This window comes from Acomys minous, assembly GCF_964271855.1.
Source record: "Acomys minous genome assembly, chromosome: 4".
In the NCBI taxonomy this organism is placed as follows: Eukaryota; Metazoa; Chordata; class Mammalia; order Rodentia; family Muridae; genus Acomys; species Acomys minous.
The window spans coordinates 61791944-61816600 of record NC_140486.1 but is presented as its reverse complement, the minus strand read 5'-3'; the positions used below and the strand labels follow the sequence as shown (position 1 = coordinate 61816600).

At 39.3% G+C, this 24657-nt stretch overlaps 1 protein-coding gene across 16 annotated transcripts in view; it reads right to left on the bottom strand.

Moving 5' to 3' along the window:
* Nucleotides 1-24657, bottom strand: part of NOL4 (nucleolar protein 4) — a 344671-nt gene that overhangs the window by 140233 nt on the left and 179781 nt on the right. For 15 of the 16 annotated variants that reach the window (XM_084778257.1, XM_084778267.1, XM_084778265.1 and 12 more), the window contains one exon: nt 5687-5970. In XM_084778257.1, the coding sequence (XP_084634383.1) occupies nt 5687-5970 (284 nt within the window). Of the gene's footprint in view, nt 1-5686; nt 5971-9245; nt 9434-24657 lie in introns of those variants that run through there. The other variant, XM_084778262.1, reaches the window with a different exon arrangement.

Sequence of the window (24657 nt, the reverse complement as noted above, 5' to 3'; positions counted from 1 at the left end):
GAAAGACTCACATAGTATATACTCACTTATAATTGGGCACTAGCCCAAGAGGCATGTCCCATGAAAGTCTTCACTTACCAGGAGATTGGGATAGATGTGAGGACACCCTACTGGGACTCTAGGCAAGAGAAATATAGGAGATGGGGAAAGAGAAGGATGCAAAGGATCTTAGAAACCTACACGAAGAACATCTTAATGGGTGGATCAGGGCCCAGGGGGTTCTGCTCAAACTATTGCACTAACCAAGGACAATACAAGTAGTAAACATTGAATCCCTACTCTGATCTAGCCAATGGACAGGACATTCTCCACAGTTACATGGAGATCAGGGACTAACTCTGACATGAACTCTGGTGCCCCATATTTGAAGACCTCCCTTGATGAGAAGCCCTGGTGGCACTCAAAGAAAGAATAGGCAGGCTACCAAGACTTGATAGCCTGTGACCATATAGTGGGGGAGGAAGTGCCCCTCCAGTATGGACCTAAGGGAGGGGAATAGGGTGGGGTAGGAAGGAACAGGAGGATACAAGTGATGGGATAACAGTTTAATTATAATCTGAATAAATTAATTAAAATATATAAAGATATCTGAAAATGGAAATAAAAAAGTAAAAAAAAAAAAAAAAAAAAAAAAAAGGCCATTCACAATGACTCCTGAAAAGAAAATTGACAGTTCCTTCCTTCTGGCAAGTTCTGAGTTACTTCAATACCAATAGTTTCCCCCAATTTGAGCTCTTCCTGTTCTAGCATAGAAATGGATATGTATCTATATTCATAACAAGAAATTTTCAGGGGCTTGAGAGCAGTTAAAAGTCATTGGAGCTCTTGCAGAGGAAAATATTTGGTTCCCACTACCCACAGAATAGTTCAGAAGGATATATAATTCCAGTTCCAGGAGATGCAATGCTCTCTTCTGGCTTCCATGGGCACCACATGCACATGGTACATGTATATGCATATATACACATAAAAATAAATCACCAAAAATAATCATTTCTACTCTGTTATCTTATATATATATATATATATTAAATTCTTTACAAAGAAGTCTGTAATTTCTGGGAATTGTTTTGGCTACCTTATCTACTCCTGAACAAGTACCAAATATGTTAACTATACATTTGAGATGTCTAACATGATAGTTTTTGTTTTTATTTATTTATCTAGTCTAAGGCCTTTTGAGACTGAGTCTTACTATGTAGCCCAAACTAGCCTGAACCTCATGATACTTCTGCCTCACTCTTGTAAGAGACTTAGGGCTTGTGTCTCCATTCTGTGTTTACACCTACAGACTGCAGTAAATTAAAGGGATATAAGTAAGAAGTTTTACATATGTGCTAATTTCCACAAAGATGTGTGTGTGCACATGTTAACAACACCTAAAATTTATGCTTAGAAAAAAAATCCAATACCTAGTATCACTAATAGATTTTAATTAGCAAATTTCTCACTAACAGTGGCTAAGAAGGAAAAAGAAGAAAAGACTAAACCAAAGATAGTTCTAGACATAAGAGTTGTTAATACACACCATATAAAAACAGTTTGCTTTTTGGATCTCTAAATAGCACCAGTGAAATTGGCAAGAGCAAGTGCTTAAACCAGGAGCCAAAAAGGGAGCCAAGCTGGGGGTTGTTCCAAGAATTGTTGGTAAAATGTGAAGGTATCAGCTATAGTCAATGTGAAAAATAGCAGAAGAACAGAATTCACAGGGTCTCAAAGAACCAGAACTGGCCATGATATCTGCACAGCTTCTGCTTTGAACTGAGCTTTGTTCACCTGAAAAATGCTGCATTCAGAAATTTCAAGCACAGATTGTTTTTTTTTGTTTGTTTTTTGTTTTTTTGAGGTACAGATTGTTATTTTTAATCTAGTAAACATCTAAAGTACAAACATGATATCAAATTAAAAAATAGTTCAATATAAAAAAAAACTAACTAATTTTTACGGAATGGATTTTACCCATGACAAAAGGCATTCTATAAACAAAAAAATGTCAGATCTTGATTGAACATCTTGCTGTTAAGACTCCCAAGGCTGGTTGGCCTTCCAAAAACCAGATATGAATATCCATTCATGTTTAGCTCCTGAAAGTCCCACAAATACCAAAGAAGATCAAAACTTTTCTTTAGTGATGCAAATAACTGACATGAAAGTAACATTTAACAAATTTATTTCAGACAGCGTTGGAAAAGGCAGAGAAAGCTCTGCCATTGTTTAGGCTCTTTGTGATATCTGTAACAGAGAAGTAAAGATGCCCTTAAAAAGCTCAATGTTGAAATATGAAAACTTTAACTTCATGAAGATGGTTGTAGTTCTAACACTGAGTGAGCTCATGGATACCTAAAGCTCCCAAGATCTTACAATTCAGATGTGTAATAATGAAAAATAGACTGTCTTATTCATATTCATACATTTTATGATTACTCACACTTTTTGAAGGCAATATGATGTAGGATGAAGAAAAATGTGTTGTTTTATTCTATAAAATGTATGCAATGCTTCAAATCATGTTAGACGCTAGAACATCACTTGTACTGTACTGTGTGTTCTGACTTTGAACCACCAAAGAATTCATTTGTGCATTTTACCAGAGGAAATGCAGTAGCATTGTCCCTCAGGCAGATGTGCTTAAGTGTCTAATAATATGAAATGGCATGCCTAAAAGAGGATAAAACAGCACACCCTCTGGCAAGGAAGATATTTAAACAGAACCAATTCCAAAAAAGCATAGAACCTTTGCAAATTAAGACATTAATCCAAGTTAAGACTTTTTGCTTATAGTATCTATGTCAAAAGCTAGGTCTACAACCACATGTCAAAGGCCTGGATGAATCAAGAATATCAAAATGAAGAATGGCATAAATTTCTCAGTTCTACATTCTGTACCTCCAAAATAGGCAATCTGACATCCTGTGATGACAGTTTGGTATCCCCTCAGCACCACAATTCCATGAGCTGTACTAAAAGGCTAACAAAGTGACTGGCATCGAATGAAGAAATTGCTTCTTTAAAGTAGGCACAGCAAAATTTCCAGTGCGCATACTTTCAAACTGATAAAAATTTAAGATTAAAAATGTTGAATATTTAATCTTAGTCATTCTGATGTAAGATGGAATCTCAGATTCATTTTGATTTGCATTCCCCTGATGTCTAAGGACACTGAATATTTACTTAAGTGCTTCTTGGTAATTCCATATTATTCTGTTGAGAATTTAGTTCTGTGCCCCAGCTTTTAAATTGGGTTATTTGGTTTGTTGGTGTTTGGTTTTTCAAGCTCTTTCTATATTTTGGTTATTAGCCCTTTGTCAGATATAAGATTGGTGAGGATCTTTTTCCCAATATGTAGTTTGTCATTTTAGTCTCCTGACAGTTTCCTTTGCCTTATAGAAGGTTTTTAGTTTCAAGAGGTCCCATTTATTAATTGTTGATCTTAGCACGTGAGCTGTTGGTGTTCTGTTCAGGAAGTGCTGGCAAAGATGAGAAGAAGGAAGAGTCCTCCATCACTGGTGGGGGAACAAACTTGTATAATTACTTTGGAAATCAATCTGGATCTTTCTCATAAAGTTGGGAATAGCTCTACCTCAAGACCCAGCTATACCACTCCTGGGTATATACCCAAAAGATGCTCCACCATATAAAAAGGACACTTGCTTAATGATGTTAAGAGCAGCTTTACTCTTATAGCCAGAAAATGCAAACAACCTAGACGTCACTTTACAGAAGAATGACTAATGATATTGTGGTACGCTTACAAAATGGAATACTACACAGCCATTAATGACAAGAAAACCATAAAAGTGGCAGGCGAATGAATGGAACTAGAAAAGATCATCCTGAATGTGGTAACTTAGACCCAGATGGACACATATAGTATGTACTCACTTATAAGCAGATTTTAGCCATATAGTACAAGATAAACACACTACAATTCACAGACCCAAAGAAGATAAGTAAAAAGGAGGACCCAAGGGACTCACTCAGAAGGGGAAATAGAATAGACAGCAGTAGTGGTTGAAGAGAGAAAACAAGGTAGGAGAGGGAACTCAGAAAGAAATGAGCATGGAGATTAGACCTAGCGGTGGCAGGGGAGCAGAAGAACAGCTGTCCTGCAGAGAGAAGAGAAACCTTCCACAGAGGCATCTCAGACAAGCTGGAGACATAGGACAGGGTAGGCTTCTGGGAGGCTATGGGGGAGTGACTCTAGCTGAGATTCCTAGGAGCAGGGGTCATGGAAACTTAATAGGACACCCTCTAACTAGACAGGACTTCTAGAGGAGGGAGACCAACAAACCACCTACAAAATCTTTGACTCAGTATTTACCCAGCCTCAAGATCTGTAGGGATAAAGACAAAGCAGAGATTGAGAGAATATCCAACCAATGCCTGGCCTAACCTGAGACCCATAGGAGAAAGCCAACCCCTGCACTATTACAAATATTCTGCTAGGCTTGCAGACAGGAACCTAACATAGCTGTCATCTGAAAGGCTACATTCAATAACTCCAAACCGATGTGGGTACTCACAGCCAAACACCAGGCAAAGCACAGGGAGTCTTGTGGAAAAGTGGGGGAGAGGAGTGGATAGAAGGTCCTGAAGGAGACAGGAGCTCCACAAGACCGACAGAGCCAACTAACCAGGGCCCAGAGGAGCTTATGGAGACTGAAGCACCAACCAAGGATCATGAATAGACTGGACCTAGGTCACCTACACAGATGTAGCCAATGGGTGTCCCCTAGTAAGACACTTTGGAAGTGTCTTTCATCATGCTTTCCTGCATAGGCTGCTTCACCATGCCACAGGGGAAGATGAAGCACTCAGTCCTGATGCAACTTGATTAGCTGCAGTGGGTGGGTGGGTGGGTGGGTGGGGGCTCCCCCCCTTTTATGAGGAATAGGGAAGAGGGGTGCTAAATGGAAGGGGGTGGGACTGAATAGAAAGGAGGGAGGGGGCTAAGACCGGGATGTAAAATGAATAAATAAATAAGAAAAAATTTAAGTAAAGCAATGAAGAATGGAGAGGTTGCAATTTAATTTAATATATTCAATCTAAAAGTTATATAATATATCTGAAATAGGCTAGTGACCCATTACTTCATTCTTTACATATTTAATCTATAAATTCTACCTTGGATACTGACAACTCACCATACTCTGTATATATTTGATTTACAAACTCTAACTTGGACACTGATGCTTCACAGTCTTCTGCATCCCTAAAGCCAATTAGTGATAAAAACCCAGGTCTTCACAGCAAACTGGAGAATTTAATTGACTTTACTGCTCACTTGCCCACTTGCCTATCCAAACTAGAAGAAAGAGAGAGAGAGAGAGAGAGAGAGAGAGAGAGAGAGAGAGAGAGAGAGAGAGATCCTTTCATTGTTCAAAATTGTGAACTGAGACTAAACCTTTCACAATTGTACTTGGCAAATTCCCAGGGACTGATCCATAAGTAGATTATACAAATGAAATGCATTAAATCAAACAATTCTCTGTATCAAATAATACCCACAGCTTCGAGACACATTTCACTTGGCTCTATAGCCCCTGACGTAATGTTTTGTGAACATACATAATGCACAATTATAAGTAGATTAGTAGTGTGCGTGTGTGTGTGTGTGTGTGTGTGTGTGTGTGTGTGTGTGTGTGTGTGACGTAAACGCCATTCAGTGATTGTAATGAAAGCTTACCTTGCTTCCATTTTCTCTCGCTTCTCGTTCCATCTTGAGGTCAGAGATTAGAAGGTTCTTGTACTTGTTTTTCCCATCACTGCCTTGGTCCTCTATCCTGTATTCCGATGTCAGATGTGCAGAGCGGGGGCTGTCACTCAGGTTCAGTGGCTGCTCTTCCTGCTCCACCCCAGTTTTGCCATCACTGCTGGAGTCCCCAGTCTCCCTGCCATGTGCTCCCCCTGAAGGAACTGAGCTCTGCCCCAGAGTCTCGTTGCCATTAAAGCTCTCTGCAGCAGAATCATCTGTTGGGAAAAAAGATTTGTAGCTTAAGTAATAATGCTAGGTCATCTCTAGCTCCTATCAACTGAGTTCTGATAGATGTGTAGCATTGTGCCTCTGATCTTATTCATACATGTTATTTAACCAGGTGGTAGCCTTGTTCTGAAGCAGCCATTGTTGTTTTTCAATCTAGTAAACACACTAAAGCACAACCGTGATATCAAATAAAGACAATGTTCAATATCTAAAGCACTCTGAAACAAAAGTCAATATAACAAAGAGTATGAGATTATTATCAATTGCTTTGCAATTTGATTTTACTCTTCTGTAATAATATTCAGACTTGGAGCAGTTCACTAATAAAGGGTGTTCCTATCCAGATGGGTACGCTGCTACATGCTTCATGAGTGTCGTTATTTATGTAAAATATGTTAAAACTACTTATAACTTTTGTAAGGCATTATACTTCAGTAACTTTTCTCATTTTTTTGTTTGTTTATTTTGGGTTTTGTAGACAGGGTTTCTCTATGTAGCCTGGGCTGTCTAGGAATACTCTTCAGTGGAACAGGCTGGCTTTGAACTCACAGTTCTTCCTACCTCTGCCTCCCAAGTGCTGGGATCATCTAAGAGTAGACAGTTTAATCTTTGTGTGTAGCTCTGAGAAGTTAAAAATGCACATGTACACGTGCTTTTTCTGAGTAGCAAAAAAACAAACATTCACAAGTGGCACAGATTTACAAAAATAGAAAAGTGGATTAAAAAGTAAAATAGAACATTATATACTTACTTATGTTTCATTTTGGTGTTTATGGAAATGTAGTTCATGTAGTATTTAATAGGAAAAGCTACCTAGTGGAGTTGATTTTGTTTTAATATATGAAATGAAAATACATAGATAAATTTACACAGAACAATTACATTCTGCTTTTCTTTTTTGTTTTTGTTTGTTTTCCTTGTTTGTGGTTTTGGGTTTTTATTTTTTGTTTGTTTGTTTTTGTTTTGAGACAGGATTTTTCTATGTAGCCTTGGCTGTCCTAGACTTGCTCTGTAGAATAGACTGGTCTCAAACTCACAGAGATCTGCCTGCCTAAGACCTAGGGTTACTGGTATGCACCACTGCGCCCAGCACATTCTATTTTTCTTATGTCAAATTTACCATGGACTATAAAGAGTTATAGAGAACAGATTTGAGAAGCTTTCTCTCTAAGAGTATTAATGAATCTTAACCATAAGAATATAAATTAGTAAGAGGGAGAAACACTGTGATCTCTGCACACTTTTAGATATTGTGAAATATGCATTGTTTTGTAGGGTGTAATGGAATTGATTAATAACATTCACAGCAATACACACTGAAACTCTAAAATGGGTCTGCTGATTTTCTTATCCAACAGATCTTCTTTAGGCCTACTCTGTATTTTATGGCCTATAGAGACTCTGCTTTCAGTGAGTTCACAAATAATTAAAGATCAGAAAAAGAAGCATAATACAAAGAAATATAGTGTTGTCTAGGACAAGAAAGAAGACTTCTGAGCTTATGGTCATGAGATTGAACTCCTAAAGATAGGAAGGAAGCATTTGCCAGGTGAAGACGTTAGAGACTTTCCTGTAGGGCAATCAGCATGAACAAAGCCATGGATGGAAGATTATTTAGGGCAAAGGTATCATGGAGAGCAACAAAAACAGAATGGGAAAAGGAGGAAGAGAACAGGAAGAAGTGATATATCTGTCAGAGGGCCTGGGCATTCACTCAGACCAAACATGAACATTTTATAGCTGTTTTGGGAAGTAACAGGGAAAAACATTTCCCGATGTTGTTTTGCCTTATGAGATGGCATCTCTCCAAGTAGCTCAGGCTAGCCTCAACCCCAGCATCCTCTTCCTACCTTAGCTAGGTTACAGCTACACAGGTACACACCTGACTCTCAAATTCTATTTTAAAGATGTTTTCAGGCTCTTTTGAAGACGGGGAGGGGTATTAGGGAAGTAAGATGAAAGTTGAAGGACAATCAGTCAAAAGAACCGAAACCCACAAAGGCTGACATCTCTGACGGGCAGAATGGGCGAAGAGAGGAAGAACAGCAGAACAGAAGGGGAGAAAGGGGACAACCAGGGGTCCAGGATCAACATCCGCATCCCAGGATCTAATGAGAGGCACATAGTGCGAACTTAAATAACATGACTGTAGCAAGAGAAGAGTTTTGTGAAATTGTCGAAACATGTTCAAATGGCAAAATTACTCTGCATTACACTCTGTATATTTCCAATCAGAACTAGTTTATGCACTAGAACATATGCAAAGGAATGCTCGAGACTGTTCACAAACAATATAATGGCAGCTTCCACAGCTATTTGTTTGAGAAAACAAAACCAAAGTATTAGCAATGAAATGTGTAGTATTTTAAAATACAGAATTAAAAAGAATGATCTATAAAAGTAATTTGGAATAATATGTGTGCTGTTTTATTCTAATTGAAGCATTTATGCTAATACACAGTGGGTTTTCGTTTTCTTTGTTATTTCATTCAAGGAAAGTCTAAAGAGAGCACAATGGATATATTTAAACATAATTATTTCATTCATAAACAGATGTTCTACGTTTTGTTCACTAGAGTCCTCTAAAAACATATCAAACATCCCCTGATTTGCTAAGAAGTCTTTACCAATACAGAATAAATATTTGTTACATTTTAAACCAAATTCATGTTAGCAGAAAACAAATCCAATTTCTATTACAGTTAAAAATCAAACCTACAATGTTTTTCTTTAATTTGAAATCATGATGTATAGGTAGTACAGAAATAAACTTACTTGTACATTAGGCTAGATTAGAATTATCATTTGGAGGAATCTTTTAGAAATATCATTTTAATTAGAATTTCCATATAAAATATAAGCAATGCAAGAAATATTTTTAGATGGAGTAGTTCACTCCAGATGTTGCCAAGGTAACTAAATGCAATAGCTTTACATATCTGATTCCTAAGTAAATCAATGTGTTTTATAGAATAAATCAGTAAATTATGTTTATTTATATAAGATATACTAACATAAATTGTAATTAAATAGCCAACAGTAACATCTCACCCTACAGACTTTTAAAATCAAATTTGAAACAAATTTTAGATGTTTCCATTTAAATAAATCAATGTAGAGCACAGAATCAACATTAGATGATAAATTAATAATTTTTTATTATTGTCTAGCCTCATTCAACCACATTAGCAAATCTTAAATTGTCCGGTTATGACTGGCTCACATTAGTTCACTGCTCTCATAGGGTTGCCTGCTGTCTTACCCAACTCAGTTGGCTCCATCCACCTTGCCTGCTGGTATGTGGCTAACAGGCTGCTACCCTGAGAGGAGAGTGTTTCTATTTGTAGTGTGTGCTGAGGGGAGGGTCTTCGGGTCCTTGCTTGCAAGTAGATGGGTCCTCTCTCAAAGATTCAACCTGAGTACCTTAGTATGTGAGCCAAGACTCTGTGTTAAGTCTGAAGGAGGGACAGCACTTGGAGCTTGGGTGGACGGGGCTGCCCAGGGTACCTAGCAACAAAAGAGAATGTGGAACACGGTGGCACAGTAGTGTGGAAACCACTGACCCGCGGAGAGCAGGGAGATATTCCGATGTAATGTATCCGTAGAAGAGCTCTGATGGCGTAATCTTAGTGTTGTGGAGACTTACATCGTGCCTGTTAGCTCTGTCCTAGCTCCTGTAGAAAAGGTGTAATAACAGAAGGAAGGTTGTCCATCCCATCGTTCCTCTTTTCCTCCCCATTTCAGCCATTGGGTAGTAAGCATCTAGGAACACCGGGATTACTTTGAATGCTCCCATCAGTGTTTTGCATGAAGTTAATTCCAATGGCATCCAGATTTGATGGTTAGTTTTCTTCCCTTGAAGCTGACTAAGTTTTATCACTTTCTAAAGTGCATATGTGTTACTGTGTATGTGTGTGTGTGTGTGTGTGTGTGTGTGTGTACACTTCTTAAACATCTGCCTTTTAGTCACACTCCATGCCCCTTCATCATTTCCTTTAGGCCTGCTGCCTTGAGAAATGAGCAAGATAAACTGCATCCTTACTTTAAGATGCATCCTTGGAATCTTACTCCTAAAATCTGGGTTGGATGCTTACACTTCTCAACAGTCTACTTTTTTGTTTTGTTTTGTTTTGTTTTTTGTTGTTTTTAACCCCTTACATCCTTAATATTCACTTAGGATAAGTTATTCTTTGATACATCTTTCAAATATTTTTTATTTATCTCCCTATAAAACAAACTTTGAATCTAAAATATAAGTGTAGATAACCTTGTACCAAAAGATACCATCTTGTACACAGAAGGAAAAGAAGTTTCAAAGTTCTTTCAAAATTTGTCTACAAAGTGAAAAGTGCCTTTAAAATCTGTGGATGTCTTCTGTATGCTCAGTGTCTCTGGCAAAATTTAACCACAGTGCATGCTGGATAGGACCAGACCTCTCTTCTCACTCCAGATCCCTTCTCTACAGCAGGAGACAGACTGTTCTCAGGACCATTTTTTGTTATCTTACAAGAATTTAAAACCTGATTCCCAGCCGGGTGTGTTGGCACACTCCTTTAATCCCAGCACTTGGGAGGCAGAGGCAGGTATGAGTTCAAGGCCAGCCTGGTCTACATAGTGAGTCCAGGACAGCCAAGGCTACACAGAAAAAATCCTGGATCAAAAAACCAAAAACAAAACAGAAAACAAAAAAAAACAGAAAACAAAAAAAAACAGAAAACAAAACAACAACAACAACAAAAAAAAACCCACCTGATTCCTGAGGTTTCATCCCAAGATAGGGGGAAATCTATTATCATAGTTTGAAATGTTACACCAGCACCTGAGAGCTAAGGCAGGGCAAGATGGGTTTGAGTCCTGGCTATGGAACCAAACCTTGTTTCAAATAAATAAATGAATAAACTAAAAAAAAAAAGATGTCACTTTTGTTTGCATTGCACAATGTTCTTTGGATTATATACTGTTTGACAATATAACCTTGAGTATGTACAGGAAAATGAAGCCAGCGCTTGAAGTCAAAATATTTACACCAAGGACACATTTACTGTGATAAATAAAAGCAGATATGACAAACACTGCAAAGGTACAGAAGACTGGTTTTCAAATCATTGATTTTACTGAGGGTGAGAAAATAACGCTTCATTTTTTTACTCAACTAATACTGTAGAATATGATTTTGCCTGTTGCTTTCATTTGATAGACCTTAATTCATTCTAAAAAATTAAATTTCAAAAGGGTAATATAGAGAATGTGTAGATATAATGTAGCTTCTTCTAGGCATGTAACTAAAATTCAACACAATGATCCAACAATGAAGCTAATTTTAATCAACAAAAGGTAATCTTGGTTATTTATTTTGTATTTTGTGTTCTATTAGGGGCTAGAAAAAATAGCTCAGTGAGTATGAATATTTGTTTTTTCAGAGGGCCTAGAGCATCAACGTGGTGGCTCACAAGCTTCTGCATCTCCAGTTCCAGGGTGGCTGGCGCCCTCTTCCAGCTTCTGTGGCACTGCACGCACATAGCACATATACACATACGCAGGCAAATACTCATACACATAAAATAAAATAAATGTTAAAAATAAACTTCTATTAAACACTCATATTGGACAAGATATTCCAGTGGGCACGGTAAATCCAAAGATAAATCATATAAAGCTTTGTCTGATCTTAGGCTAAAGCAAAACTGTCAGGTCAGTCAGTGGCAAAACAGTATACAGTTCCTGAGAGTTTCCTATAAGGTGAAATTTATATAGAGGCATTTCCAGATGAAGGAAAAAATCACAACTATCCCTGCTTTTCCATATCCCATAGCCTGGAAGTGATGGTTCTGATTATTTAGGTACAATTTAAGTCAGGTAATATGAAGACCATGACACCAAAGTGTCTGGGAAGATAGCACAGGAGGGGGAGTTTGAAGAACAAAAGATTTACGCTCATACATAATGCTACTGGTTGAGGTTTATTCTATTTAGATATAAATAGAGCAGCTCCAGAGGCAGGTGGAGCCCCATGGGGAGTTTCTACATGATACGACATGGGGTGTGGGCTTCAAAGAACTGTAAGCACTTGGCTGTTTCCCTAATAATTTAGTAAGTCTCTCAAGGAAGGAACTTGGAGAAAGTCATTGATGACATCTGTCTCATCTCCAGAGAGGTCATTTATCTCTGTGTGACCTGGAAGCAACTATCAAATGAGCCATGACAAAACTATGCTAGTGATTCTAAGATGATACACTCTTGAAAAATAAACATTAACATAATAAATTTCAGAAGCTTATTGTCTAATCTCCAAAACGTTATTTTAAGTTCACCCGTTGGTTTGTTTAGTATTTTATAGAATTGAGTATCTGATGGAATATGATGTGTGTACTGTTTTAATATCTTCATAATAACTTGATAATATATGTCACAGTCACACACACACACGTGTGTGTGTGTGTGTGTGTGTGTGTGTGTGCGCGCGCACACACATGTGTGCATGGCATTGATCCATCCACAGACTCTAGAATAGGTATTCTTGAGTTAGTTAACCTTCAACTTAATTTATTTATCTTAAATTGTACCTGAATAATAATTACCATTACTATTGCTGGTTTCAAGTCCTTTTCCCTAATGCTGACTTGGTGTACATCAGTGGGAGTTGACTTACTTTCCATCCTTGTAAAGTTTTCTTATCCTTGATTTTCAAAATGTGCCTTATTAACCGATGAGAGTTTAAATCTTTGTAACTTAAGCATTTTACAAATTTTTATTTTTATTCTCATGTGTGTATGTTTATATGGCTCACTGTGTGTGTGAGTGCATGCATATGTGTGTGGTACATGCATGTGTACACATGATTTCATCTGTGTTTATATGGAGGCTCAGAGCTGGTAGGACCCAGCTCTGATGTGCTTCCATCTTATTCATAGAGATGGGGTTTCTCAGTCAAACCTAGGGTTCACCTACATGGCTAGTCTGGCTAGCCCTATCTCTACATTCTAGGGTGAAATGATAGTATTACCAGCACTTATGCACACTCTGGGGATCTAAATATAGGTCCTTGTGTTGGACTGGTGAGTGCATTAGCCACTGAGCCATTTTAGCAGACCCTAGGCATTTTACATCTTATACATTAAGTGATCAAGTAGACCAGAGCATGGCAAACATGGCTCTGGCAGGCCATGCCCTTCTTTCCCATTGCCTCTGCCTTGCTAAAAGCCATTAGATTATATTCCTAAAGCTAGCTACCATGGTTTCTTTATTCCCTTATTTGGCCAATTCCTCCACCTGAGGCTGCTGCTAAAGTCCTCCAGAAAAGCTGAAGTCCAGCAATTGGAAAGCCCCTTTGTGCTTACCCTAAGAAACATGCCCATTCAAAACAAACCTAATAAGGTTTCCACTTTTCCCTTTATAAACTGTCATTTGCCTGTGGGCCTCTCTATCCTGAGGCCATCCTTTGTCCCTCCAGAATAAATACTCCCTTCCCCCTATCCTGTGCTCTTTTCCTCTTCTCCCTAGCTCTCTACCTCCTGTCATCATCTCTTATTCCCTGACCTTTGTCCCTCTGGGGCAAATAAGTCTCCTTTGTGTTGAGAACTGTCTTGAGCAGGTTCTGCTCCTATGTTCTCCTCTGTAGAACCTAGCCTAGGTTCTGACATAAAACTAACATCACAGATACAGATAAAGATTGAAAAACAGATACACATAAGTAGATTGAACGACATCATAGATAAGAGGAAGCAATAATGCAAAAGTAGATGGTATTCAGGGACTTATGAAGCTATTTGCTTCCATAAATTAAAACTGAGACAGTACTGTAGACTATGCAATATTTAGCTATAGTCAGTAGACAATATTTACAATGACAGAAGCTCATGTGAAGGTTCAGATGGCCTACAATAATTACTGCACAGCAGCCAGTGCATTCAAAGAGAGCTGATAGAAAACCACCTGAGGGGTATGGACCTGAAAACAAATTAACTGGGCACAGAAACAAGTTATTACCATGCATTAGAAGTAAATGGCCATTTGATTAGCCGGTCCTTTGACAGTTCCTAGGAAGACTGGCTCGGGTGCTTAGCATTAACTTACAAACTGATAACTGAGTCACATAGACAGAGATTCAGAATAAGTTATTCTAGAAAGAAATCTTCTAATTGAAGCTAAAATTAATGTAATACAAAGGGAGGTTGCCCTATATTTACACTTAGCCCCAAAACAAATTGAGGTTTGTGCTTTTTTTTTTTTTACTGTCAATATTAAATCAGAGAGTGTTTCATTATCAACAAATGAAAAGAAATACAAAAACAGAAAAAGATCAAGCTGTAATAAGTTTACGTATAAAACAAATGCCTTTGGCTGGATAGGATCCTGACTATCTTCCCTTTGATCCTTGTAGCTGAGTACTGTTGGGGCAGCTCTCTACTTCACAGAATCTCCCTGGCACATCATGGGGGATGAGCACATGATGATAAGCAGATAAAGGGTGCTTTGACCATCTGGGTCAAATATGGATTTTGTATGGTAACCCTCCAAAGAATACAAATAGCAAAACATGTTAGAAGGCATAGCCTCCGAAGACATCTTAGTTCTGTTCTGCAGAAGGGAAGATGGCATCAACACTATTCTCGTTGGCAAAAAGAAGACCTTACTCTAAGCAAGCCCCATAAATTGTGGGATCCACTGTGAGGTTTGCTCATCATCAGTACAATCCGTTGTTTGAAACCAGATGGAAAACCTTGAATTACAAACTTTATCTGGATAGCTTTGATGTCTGCCAAATGTTTCACTCCTATTCATACTTTTCACCTCCCATGGTGAATATAAACTAGGGAGCAAACAAAACCAATAGTGCATCAATTTGTATATTGTGTATTTCCATTGTTCATGAGCTAAAAATGTAAAAGATCATCTCACTTCAGGACAATGGGTCTTCTCTGTACAACCCCTGGATACAACAGCCAGAAATAACTTACATGTACCTTTAGTTTCATCTAGGCAAGAGGAGTATGTAGGTAGCTTATGTAAAGTACTCACTACAAGTGTCTTTTGGTATATGAGATTGTTTAGTGATGTGTGATGGTATCATGTGTGGGATAACAGTCAAATGTTGGGTGTATAAATGACCCAGAGCAAGAGGTGCCAAGTGTTCTTTCCCTCCTAAATGAGACATGTAGATCTTTATAGGCATCTTCTCTTTTTACCACAGAAGAATGGGGAGCTGTGACATAGGAAATATGTCATAGGAACAATGTATTTTCTAATTCCTAGAAAGTATAAAAACTGTTGCCACTGAGCTTTCATTGTTTTTCTAGTTACTATCTTTATTTATTAGTAGGTGATCATTTTTCATGGCTTCTGTAGACATGCTGCAATAGAATAGATTTCCCAACAGATTATCAACTTCTGTGTTTGTTTTGCTTAATTTGGAGAAACAGTTGGTTTTTTTTTTTTTTTTTTTACCACCACTACTCCAAAACGCAACCTTAAAATTTATTTTACTAGAGTGAAATATTTCTCTTGCTGTGGAGAAAAATCTAACATCTCACTTAGTTTCGGATATCAACTTGACCCAGCTAGAAGTTATCTGAGGGTGTCTCAATTGAGAGATTACCTTGATATCACCATGAAGATGTTTATAGTGTATTTTATTGATTGATAATGGATAGAAGAGGGCCTAGTCCACTATGCACAGTGCCACCCCAAGCCCAGATGTCCTGGGCTAAATAAGAATGCTAGCTGAGCAGAAACAAGAAAATGAGGAGCCAGTGATCAGCATTGCTCCCCGGTCTCTGCTTCATTTCCTGCTTAAGCTCATGTTCTGAATTCCCTTAATGATGGACTGTGACATGGGGTTATAAGGGGAAATAAAACTTTTCCTCACCATATTTTTTGCTCACATTATTTATCATACTAACAGCAAATTAGGGCACCCAGCAACAAAAACTGACATCAAGAATATGGTGGGACAGGAAATCTCCTCCCCATGAACACAATGACTCAGTAAAACTGTACATAACTTCACTACAAATCTAGGAATCACATGAGGATGACCTCACATGAGCAGCCCAGTCAAAGCCAGTAAGAGTATCCAGGAAAACATGTAGGAAGTGAATGTGGAAGCGGTACCAAGCTATGTGACAGAACACATTCAAAACACTAGAGGGTGTTATAGCTGTCGAGATGACACATCCAGAGGCCAGGAGTCGGGTATAACTGAGTAGAATATTTGAAGTGTTTATTATGTTTCTTTTACCTTCAACGAATATGGAAAACCAAAGCTTAAATCGTATACAGATTCCATTTTTATACAATTTCTGAAAAAGCATCAGATAAAGTCATCCAAATGTTAAGTTTCTCTGTCTCAGGAGCATTCAAGTGTAACCTCTGGGAGGAAAGCTCTTTTATCCATTTTAACCCACTTTGATAGGCACAAGGCAGATACTCAATAACTACTTATAGAGATAGACTACCTCAGGAGCTCATTCCAACTGGTCGCGTCCTTACGAGAGCTAGGCTTGACTCTTTTTATATCATAAAAAGAGTTTATAGACTAGTTTACATATACATTTATAGCTGGACTTTTGGACCCACCAGTGGTAGAAATAATGACACAGAGGCTTTTAAAAAATATTTTAAAGCCTATGTCTTTTTTGCTAGGCAGATTTCCAGCTACCATCCAGACTTAACCTGACTATTCTTCCTGTGACCCACCACGTGGCTGGTTCTTTCACCCCTCTGCTCTTGTTTATGTCTGTCTGTTTCCTCTTGCATCTGCCTTGGAAACTGCTGCCTTTGCTTTCCTCTCCCAGCATATCTCTCTCTCTCTCTCTCTCTCTCTCTCTCTCTCTCTCTCTCTCTCTCTCTCTCTCTCTCTCTCTGGGAAATTCTTCCTCCACTGCCTGCCCAGATATTTAGCATCATCTCTACATTCCAACCAATAGGCAAGTGAGGAAGGACAAATATTTACAAAATGTAAGACCTGTGATGGGCCATAGAAGTAACAATACCAAGATCTGGCTAGTAGGCTAGCACTTAGCTCTCTGCTGGTTTAACAATCAACAATTGAACAATTGAATATACAGAGACACACTTTCACACATACATATACCCCAACATATTTTAGATTAGAGACTCTTATAATCCTCTTATCTACTGATTCTCACCCTAATTTCCAGAACCTGCAAATATCACCAAACATCACTGCCTTGGGCATGCTGATTTCAGGCAGATTATCTAAGTGAATCTGATAAATCAATCACAGGAGCCCTTAGAATTACAGAGGTATTCTATGAAAGTGGGGTACCTATGTGTAACCCCAGCACTTGGGAGGCTGAGGCAGGGAGATCATGAGTTAGAAGCCAGCCTAGCTTATATAAAAAAGCAATGATGAAAAACATGAAACAAATGAACAAAAACCAATACACTAATATAGAACTTTCCTCTGATTAGCGCCAAGAAGAAAAACGATCTAAAACATAAAGGCTTTGGCCACTGAAGGCCTGAAAATGAAGAGGAACACATTCATCTAATTTCAGGGCAACATAAGGCATTGAGAGACATCCTACTGCCAAGTCAGGAAAGAAACAAGAGCCTCGGCCCTACATCCAGAGGAATTAAACTCTGCCAATAAGTCAGATAAACTCAGAAGTGGATTTTTATCCAAACTATCCTCATTGCAGCTTAGCCAAGCTGAAGTCCTGATTTCCACCTTGTGGTGCAGACCCAGTGGAGCCTGCCTGGACTCCGTAGCAGCAGAACTATGAGATGTGGGTATTCCTTCAAGCTGTCATATCTGATAAATTTTATGCAGTAAATTTGCATTATGTATGTAAACACATTTCCATGTAGTTTTATTATATTTTTAGTTTGAATGTTAACAGGATTTAGATGTGACAAAGGGGAGATAAGGTATCAACGCCCTCACAGTTTACTCTGTAGACATTAGGGAGATGCTTGTTTAAAATACATTTATGCGCTAATCATTTCTAAGCCAACGAAACCCAGAACGCAGAGTCTTGGTTTATTTTATATCAGATAGGATCAGAATTACTAGTGTGCCTGTGTGTGCTGTGTGCATATGATATGTACACTCATGTATGGATGTTATCGTTCATGTATGCACACCTGTACAAGCACATATGAAGGCAAGAGTGGTGGGTAGTCTTCCTCAGTTGCGTTTCACCTCATGTTGTTGATACTCACTGAGTGGAGGCTCGTTGTTTCACCTAGGCTGGCTGGCCAGTGAGTTTCAGCAAGCTCCCTGTCCTCCCACCCTGATGCTGAGATTGCAGGTATATGCAGCCTGGTTTGGAGGTTTTTATTTTCTTTTCTTAAGTATAATTTTTATTATAACGTATTCAGATTACTTCTTGATTGTTACTCCCTCGCTTGTATCTTCCTGTTCCCCCTCCTCCCATCTTTTTCCCTATTCCCCTAGACCTCTGACAGAAAGGGACCTCCTACCCTACCATATGACCACAGCCTATCATGTTTCATCTGGATAGCCTGCTTCCCCATCCTCTGTGTGCCCCCAGGGCCAAGTGATCAAGTACGGGGCACCAGAGTTCATGTCAGAGGCAGTCCCCGCTCTCCGCACAACCATGGAGAATGAAGTGTACATTGGCTAGATCTAAACAAGGAGTCTAGGTTCACTGCATGCATTGGATCATCATGCCTGCATAGCAAGCCCAGTTGCCCACTTGGCCAACTCTTTAGTCCTAGTCCTAGAAGTATTTCTTCTTCAGAGTTTAAGGGCCAAAGGAGAAAGATTAATACCATTTATTCTTAACAACCGACTGGTTGTAGGCAGAACCGCAGGGAGTGAGGATGGATAGCAGTAGAAGCCAGAAAGAGAGGTTCAGAAAGATCGAACCTGAAGATAGTCTAGTTCCATTGGCTTATCCATGAGGACTTCTCAAAAGAGAGGCCCACCCTCAGTGTTCATGTCACTTATGAAAACTAGTAAGGAGATGAACATCTATCTAATCACAGGAGATGCATGAAAAGAGACTCTTCCAAAAGGGTAATGCCAGTGTGAGAAGGCAAACAGTCACATCAGTAAGGACATCATTCTTAACACTAGGAGGCAACATCAAGTGTGGAAGTTTATCCTGATGAAGCAGACCTGTTTGCCGTCACAGGGTCCCTGGAATTTTGCTCACATGGTGAGGGGACTCTCACCCTGACAAGAATGATCTAATCTTCAAACTCTGTCTTATGAGACTCTCAAAGACCCTTTCAGTTCCTGACAGATAACTCTATGCCCTCGCAGCTATCTATGAATACATGGGCTCTGTGCAAGTCATTTCACAGAGGACCAGATTGACAGGTAGATCAATAGTTTATCCTTGTACTGAAATTCCACCATTGAAAAACATTACTTCTGTATTTTAAACCTTTTCTCTCTAATTGTAGGTGCAGAGGGAAAGGTGCTTTTCTTGGTGTTTTCTTCCATGAGAAATTAGGTGAAGTGTGCTGCATTTTGGGACACAGAAAGAGAGACACTCTGGGTTCATAGTGGACCTTTTAAGGTGCCAAGCTTTTAGAGCAGAGGGAGGTGAGGGTTTAGAGTTCACGACCCTTAGGCTTTCTCCTAACCCCTTCTAGCCCAGCTTGAAATTTTCTCCTTATCAGTGTTGTGTCTTCACTATACATTGAGGACATTGGCATTCTCTTCTCCAGAACAAATGAGTCTAAGTCAGTCATGGTGGAGGAGTGGAGAAAGAGAGCAAGCCTGCCAACCTTTATTTGTGAATCAGGGATTTATAAACCTTGGGCAGTGGGGACAGTTTGAGGGTGAATGTGTCAATTCACTAGGGCTAGAGTTGCCAGGGATACATAAACTACATGTAACAAAACAGGCCTATCATAAGAGAAGAAAGCAGTACTTCATCCTGTAAGCAGGGGAGAATTGCCAGGTGGGTGTCTCTGGGAATCCCCAGGTGCTTGCTGAACAAGTTTCTTATCAGGAAAGGTTCAGGCCTATAATCTTCCCTGAGGGATATGTGACTCTTCTTAGGGGATATGGGGAACCCAAGATCAGATGAAGAGGGAACCCAGCTGAGAAAGGGAGCCTGTCATTTTTTAAAAATTTCTTTTATTAATTTATTCAGATTACAACTCAATTGTTATCTCATCACTTGTATCCTTCCATTCCTCCCTCCCTCCCACTTTCACCCTATTCCCCTCTTCTGAGTCTATGACTGAGGGGGACCTCCTCCCCCACTGTATGGTCATAGGCTATCAAGTCTCATCTTGGTATCCTGCTTATTCTTTCTTTGAGTGCCAGCAGGGCTCCCCACCAAAGGGAGGTAGTCAAATATGGAGCACCAGAGCTCATGTAAAAGTCAGTCCCCAGAGCCTGTCAGTTTTATACCAACCTCAGGGTATATCTAGAAATGCCAGGCTTCAGCCTTATAGCAGGGTCCCGTATATCACACACACACACACACACACACACACACACACACACACACACACACAAGGCAGTACAGAGCTGGAGAAATGCTCAATTGGAAAAGGTCTTCCTGTGGGACATAGGCACCTCATGTAGATTCCCTAGAATCACACAAAGGCAGCCACATACTATGCATCTGTAATCCCAGTGTCTCAAAAGTGAGATAGGAGGTAGATACAGTTGAGTCCTGGAAGCTTGTGGGTCAGCTAACGTGTACACAGCGGCAAAAACCAAAGAAGTCCCATCTCAAACAGGTAGACTGTGAGTACCGATACACAGTGTGTTCCATGACCTCCACAAAGGCATCGTGGTACTTGTGCACGTGCAGCCACCCACCCATTCCTCCCTATGCATGCCTTACATATGAAGATGCTTTGTGGGTTTGAGTATAGCTATTCAGAGTTTTAAAACACATCACTGGAATTGTAAGATTTGGTTTTATTTAAATTATTTTCCACTATAATGTGCGTTTTTCACATAACCATCAGAACGCACAGACCAATCTATTTACAGGAGTAAATATGCCAACAAAATAAAGAAAAGCAAGAAAATGTCTCACAGCTTATTTCAGATAAAATCCATGTGGGCAACTGTTACTGTTAATAGTAGATAAAACTGTGCTGTAGTTGATTCCAGGCCTTAAAAATACTTTCCTCACTTAGATAATGAATGCTATCTTTCAGGAAATGCAAAGGTCTAAATACAGTCCTAGATTGCCTATAATTTTGCACTTAAAAATAGAACCTAATCAATTGTATTTTTGAAATTCTCTCCCTCCCTCTCTCTCTGTCTGTCTTGTGTGTGTGTGTGTGTGTGTGTGTGTGTGTGTTCATATGACTGTGCACACTTATTAAAGTTTGAAGTTGGCATTGGGTATCTTCTCTGATATTTTACTTTATTTATTACATTCACTAGTTGATTATAGAACTTGCTTGTTTAGGTAGCCTAGCTTGGCCATGGGTGGGACACTATCCCATCCCCCTGCTGGGGTTACAGCTGCCAGACCTTCATGGATTTATACAGGCTTGTGGGCTCTGAACTCTGGACTTCGTCCTTGCCCAGCAAGCGCTTCCTTCACTAGCACTACTGAATTCATTGTGAGCAAAATAAAGCAGCAGTCAGGACTACAGTAGAGTAAAAGACTCCATGCTTAACTAAATTCTAAACAAAGTACTCAATGGGCAGGTGAAAGAAAAGGAGCAGAAAGGATAAAGAACACCATGGAGATGTAGGCACTGCCATTCTCAGTCCCGGGTCTTGTTTTGTGGTCTGTATTTACACTCCAGCATACCACAGGCCACTAGCTTTTTAAAAACAAATTCTGAAAACATGAGCTGCAAACAAAGGATAGCCTCCCAGCCCGCCGTCTTATTATTAGATCTTAAAGATACTTAAATGCTTGGTTACAAGGACCGTGCTGATCATGGCATGGATGAGCAGCTTAGCTCTGAAAGCTAGTCCTCTCCATGAGCTTCTTAGACAGCATGAACTAGAAGCCTCTATAATCGCATGGAATGCCTAAATAATGTGGACATCAGGACATTAGATGTTCAGTGATATCACTGTATTATGGTTTTATGGGATTTTACTTAGTGTGGATAACGTCCCCATCAGATTGCAACAGAATGAAGTGCGTCGCAGTTCTCAACACACGCGCCACCGCTTTTCCCATTGGATTTGGTGGTACAGGTTTCCTGCAGCTGCATTGCACATACAGCATTAATTAGCATGATGAAAACCACTTTGGTTTTCACTTTTGGCTAGCAAACTCCAGTGAGTCTCTAATTTACACATTTCAGCTCTACCAACACTTGCCAACCAATATGTGAAGTGACTTTTAATTTGGCAGGGCCTCTGTTTCTATATGTGTTCTGCATATGTGTTCACTGCCGCTTCTGTTATTGTACAGCTACGTCATCATCACAGTTATTGTAGTAGTATATTATTAATTGCAATTATATAGTATTAGGCACACATTTGTTTTCCATTTGTATAACTATAGAATGATGTTATTGCTACAGTTTTAATTAAAGTTTCTATAAAGAACTATAGGTCAATCCTAGTCTCTTCAAAGTGTTAGGGCTTTTGAAGTGACTGATCACATTAAAACAGTGACAAAGGCTGTAATGAAAACTCAGTGGGTTAAGCACTTGCTACACAAGCCTGATGACCTGATTTAATACCAAGAACCACAATTAAAATGGAAGAAGAGAAACAATTCCACAAAGTAGAACTGGCTCTATATATGTGCCATAGCATACAGGTATACACAACACAACACACACAACACAACACACACAACACAACACATACACACACCACACACACCACACCTACACACACACACATATATATACCATATGCATGCACATGGATACACATACAGCACACACATGCACATGTGCACGTGGGTGTGCATGTGCAAACAAAAACATTAACAACTTCAGGAAATCATTACCAAAATTCTTTTCATCAGCTAGTTCAAACTGTTGTTAAAAATCAAGACCATGCCTTCAAACTCTTGATGACCACAGTTACACATGAATACCTCTTGACCTCTCTATCAAAGATCTGCCAAGCTTGTCTGGAGATGGACTTGACATGCATCAGAGCTTATCTGCTGAGAGGACAGAGTATTTAGATCTGAGATCCAGACATGACTCTCTGTCTTTGAACATCTCTGTACTTTTGGAGGAATTTTCATGAATCGATAATCTGAAATTGGCATTCCATTAATAACTTTTTATAATTTTTGCTAACTAAATTTTAAAAGAAAGCCAAGCACAAGGCCTGTTCTCAGCTTGTTGGAACATAGGGATGAAAAGCTCAGTGAGAGGTGAGGCTAAGGTACCAGGGGACATGTGTGTGCAGCTGGCCTTCTGCATCCAGCTGGGACTTGCTGCAGGCAATGAAAAATTAGTCTATGGTACAGTGTGGTACAGTCTCCTGCTTCTAATTAGGTACATGTGAGATATGTCCCAGTATCAGTGACACAACTGGAAATCCCTATTATCCTATGATAAAATGGTTCTCCCAAATTTGGTCTTACGCGTATTTTATATTTTAGCTAAGTGTGGAACTTTTATGCTTTTTAAAAAATATTTATTATGTATACATCACTCTTCCTACAGGCCAGAAGAGGGCATCAGATCACATTATAGATGGTTGTGAGCCACCATGTGGTTGCTGGGAATTGAACTCAGGACCTTTGGAAGAGCAGCTAGCAGAAGCTGTTTTTAACCTCTGAGCCATCTCTTCAGCCCCCCTTTTACGCTTTTATTATAAGAGAATTGTTGAGTTTTGGAAAGGTTAGAGTTTGTACAGAGAACATATTCAGGTGGTAAAATCATGCCAGAATATTTTATCTGCTAAACAGGTGTGCTCTAGTATGTGAAACACAAAATGAAACTATTTGTCATAGTTCGCTGTCAAAATTCAATAATATATTTTTATTTGTGATTTCTTCAGATCTAAGTATTTGGTATACTAGAGTTGAGAGTAATATCTCATTACTACTGCCATTTCCCTTGGTACGTTAAGAAAGAAAATGCAGGAGCCAGAGAGACTGCTCAGTTGTGAGGAACGTGTCCTGCTCTTTCAGAGAGTTCCAGAACTCAAGCTGGGAGAGGGATCTCACAACAAACTGCCTAGAACATTAGCTCCAGGGAATGTGATGCCCCCTTCTGGCCTCTGTGAGCACTTGCATGTATGTGTACATGCACAAATACAGAGACACGTGAATAAATAATAAATCTTTTTTAAAAAGAAATCTTCCTTTTCTCTCCTATCTTTGTGTCTTTCTCCCTCCCTTCCACCATCTACCCCACCTTCCCTCTTTTCATTACCAACAGCTTCACACACACACACACACACACACACACACACACACACACACACACAATACGTAGTGCAAATGTTATAAAAACAAAGGCTAAGGAAGTTCCTAGTTGGTGGTCTAGAATGAAAACAAGGATGAGGTAAGAGGTTACAATTCTAAGCTCAAGTGAAAGCCTGAGAGATCTTGCTGTGAATATTTGTAAGAACAAAAATGTACAAACGAATGAGATTACGACCTGGGGCCTTTCCCCACTCAACCGCCTCTCCCCACCCCCAACCCAACCCCCATGAAGAACAGTGAACAAAGGAAACATTTGAGGGCAAAGCAAAGCCCCAGTGCTCTCCTCCTGATCAGTGTTCAGATTGGCACACACTTTCTACATGGGAAAAGAGAATC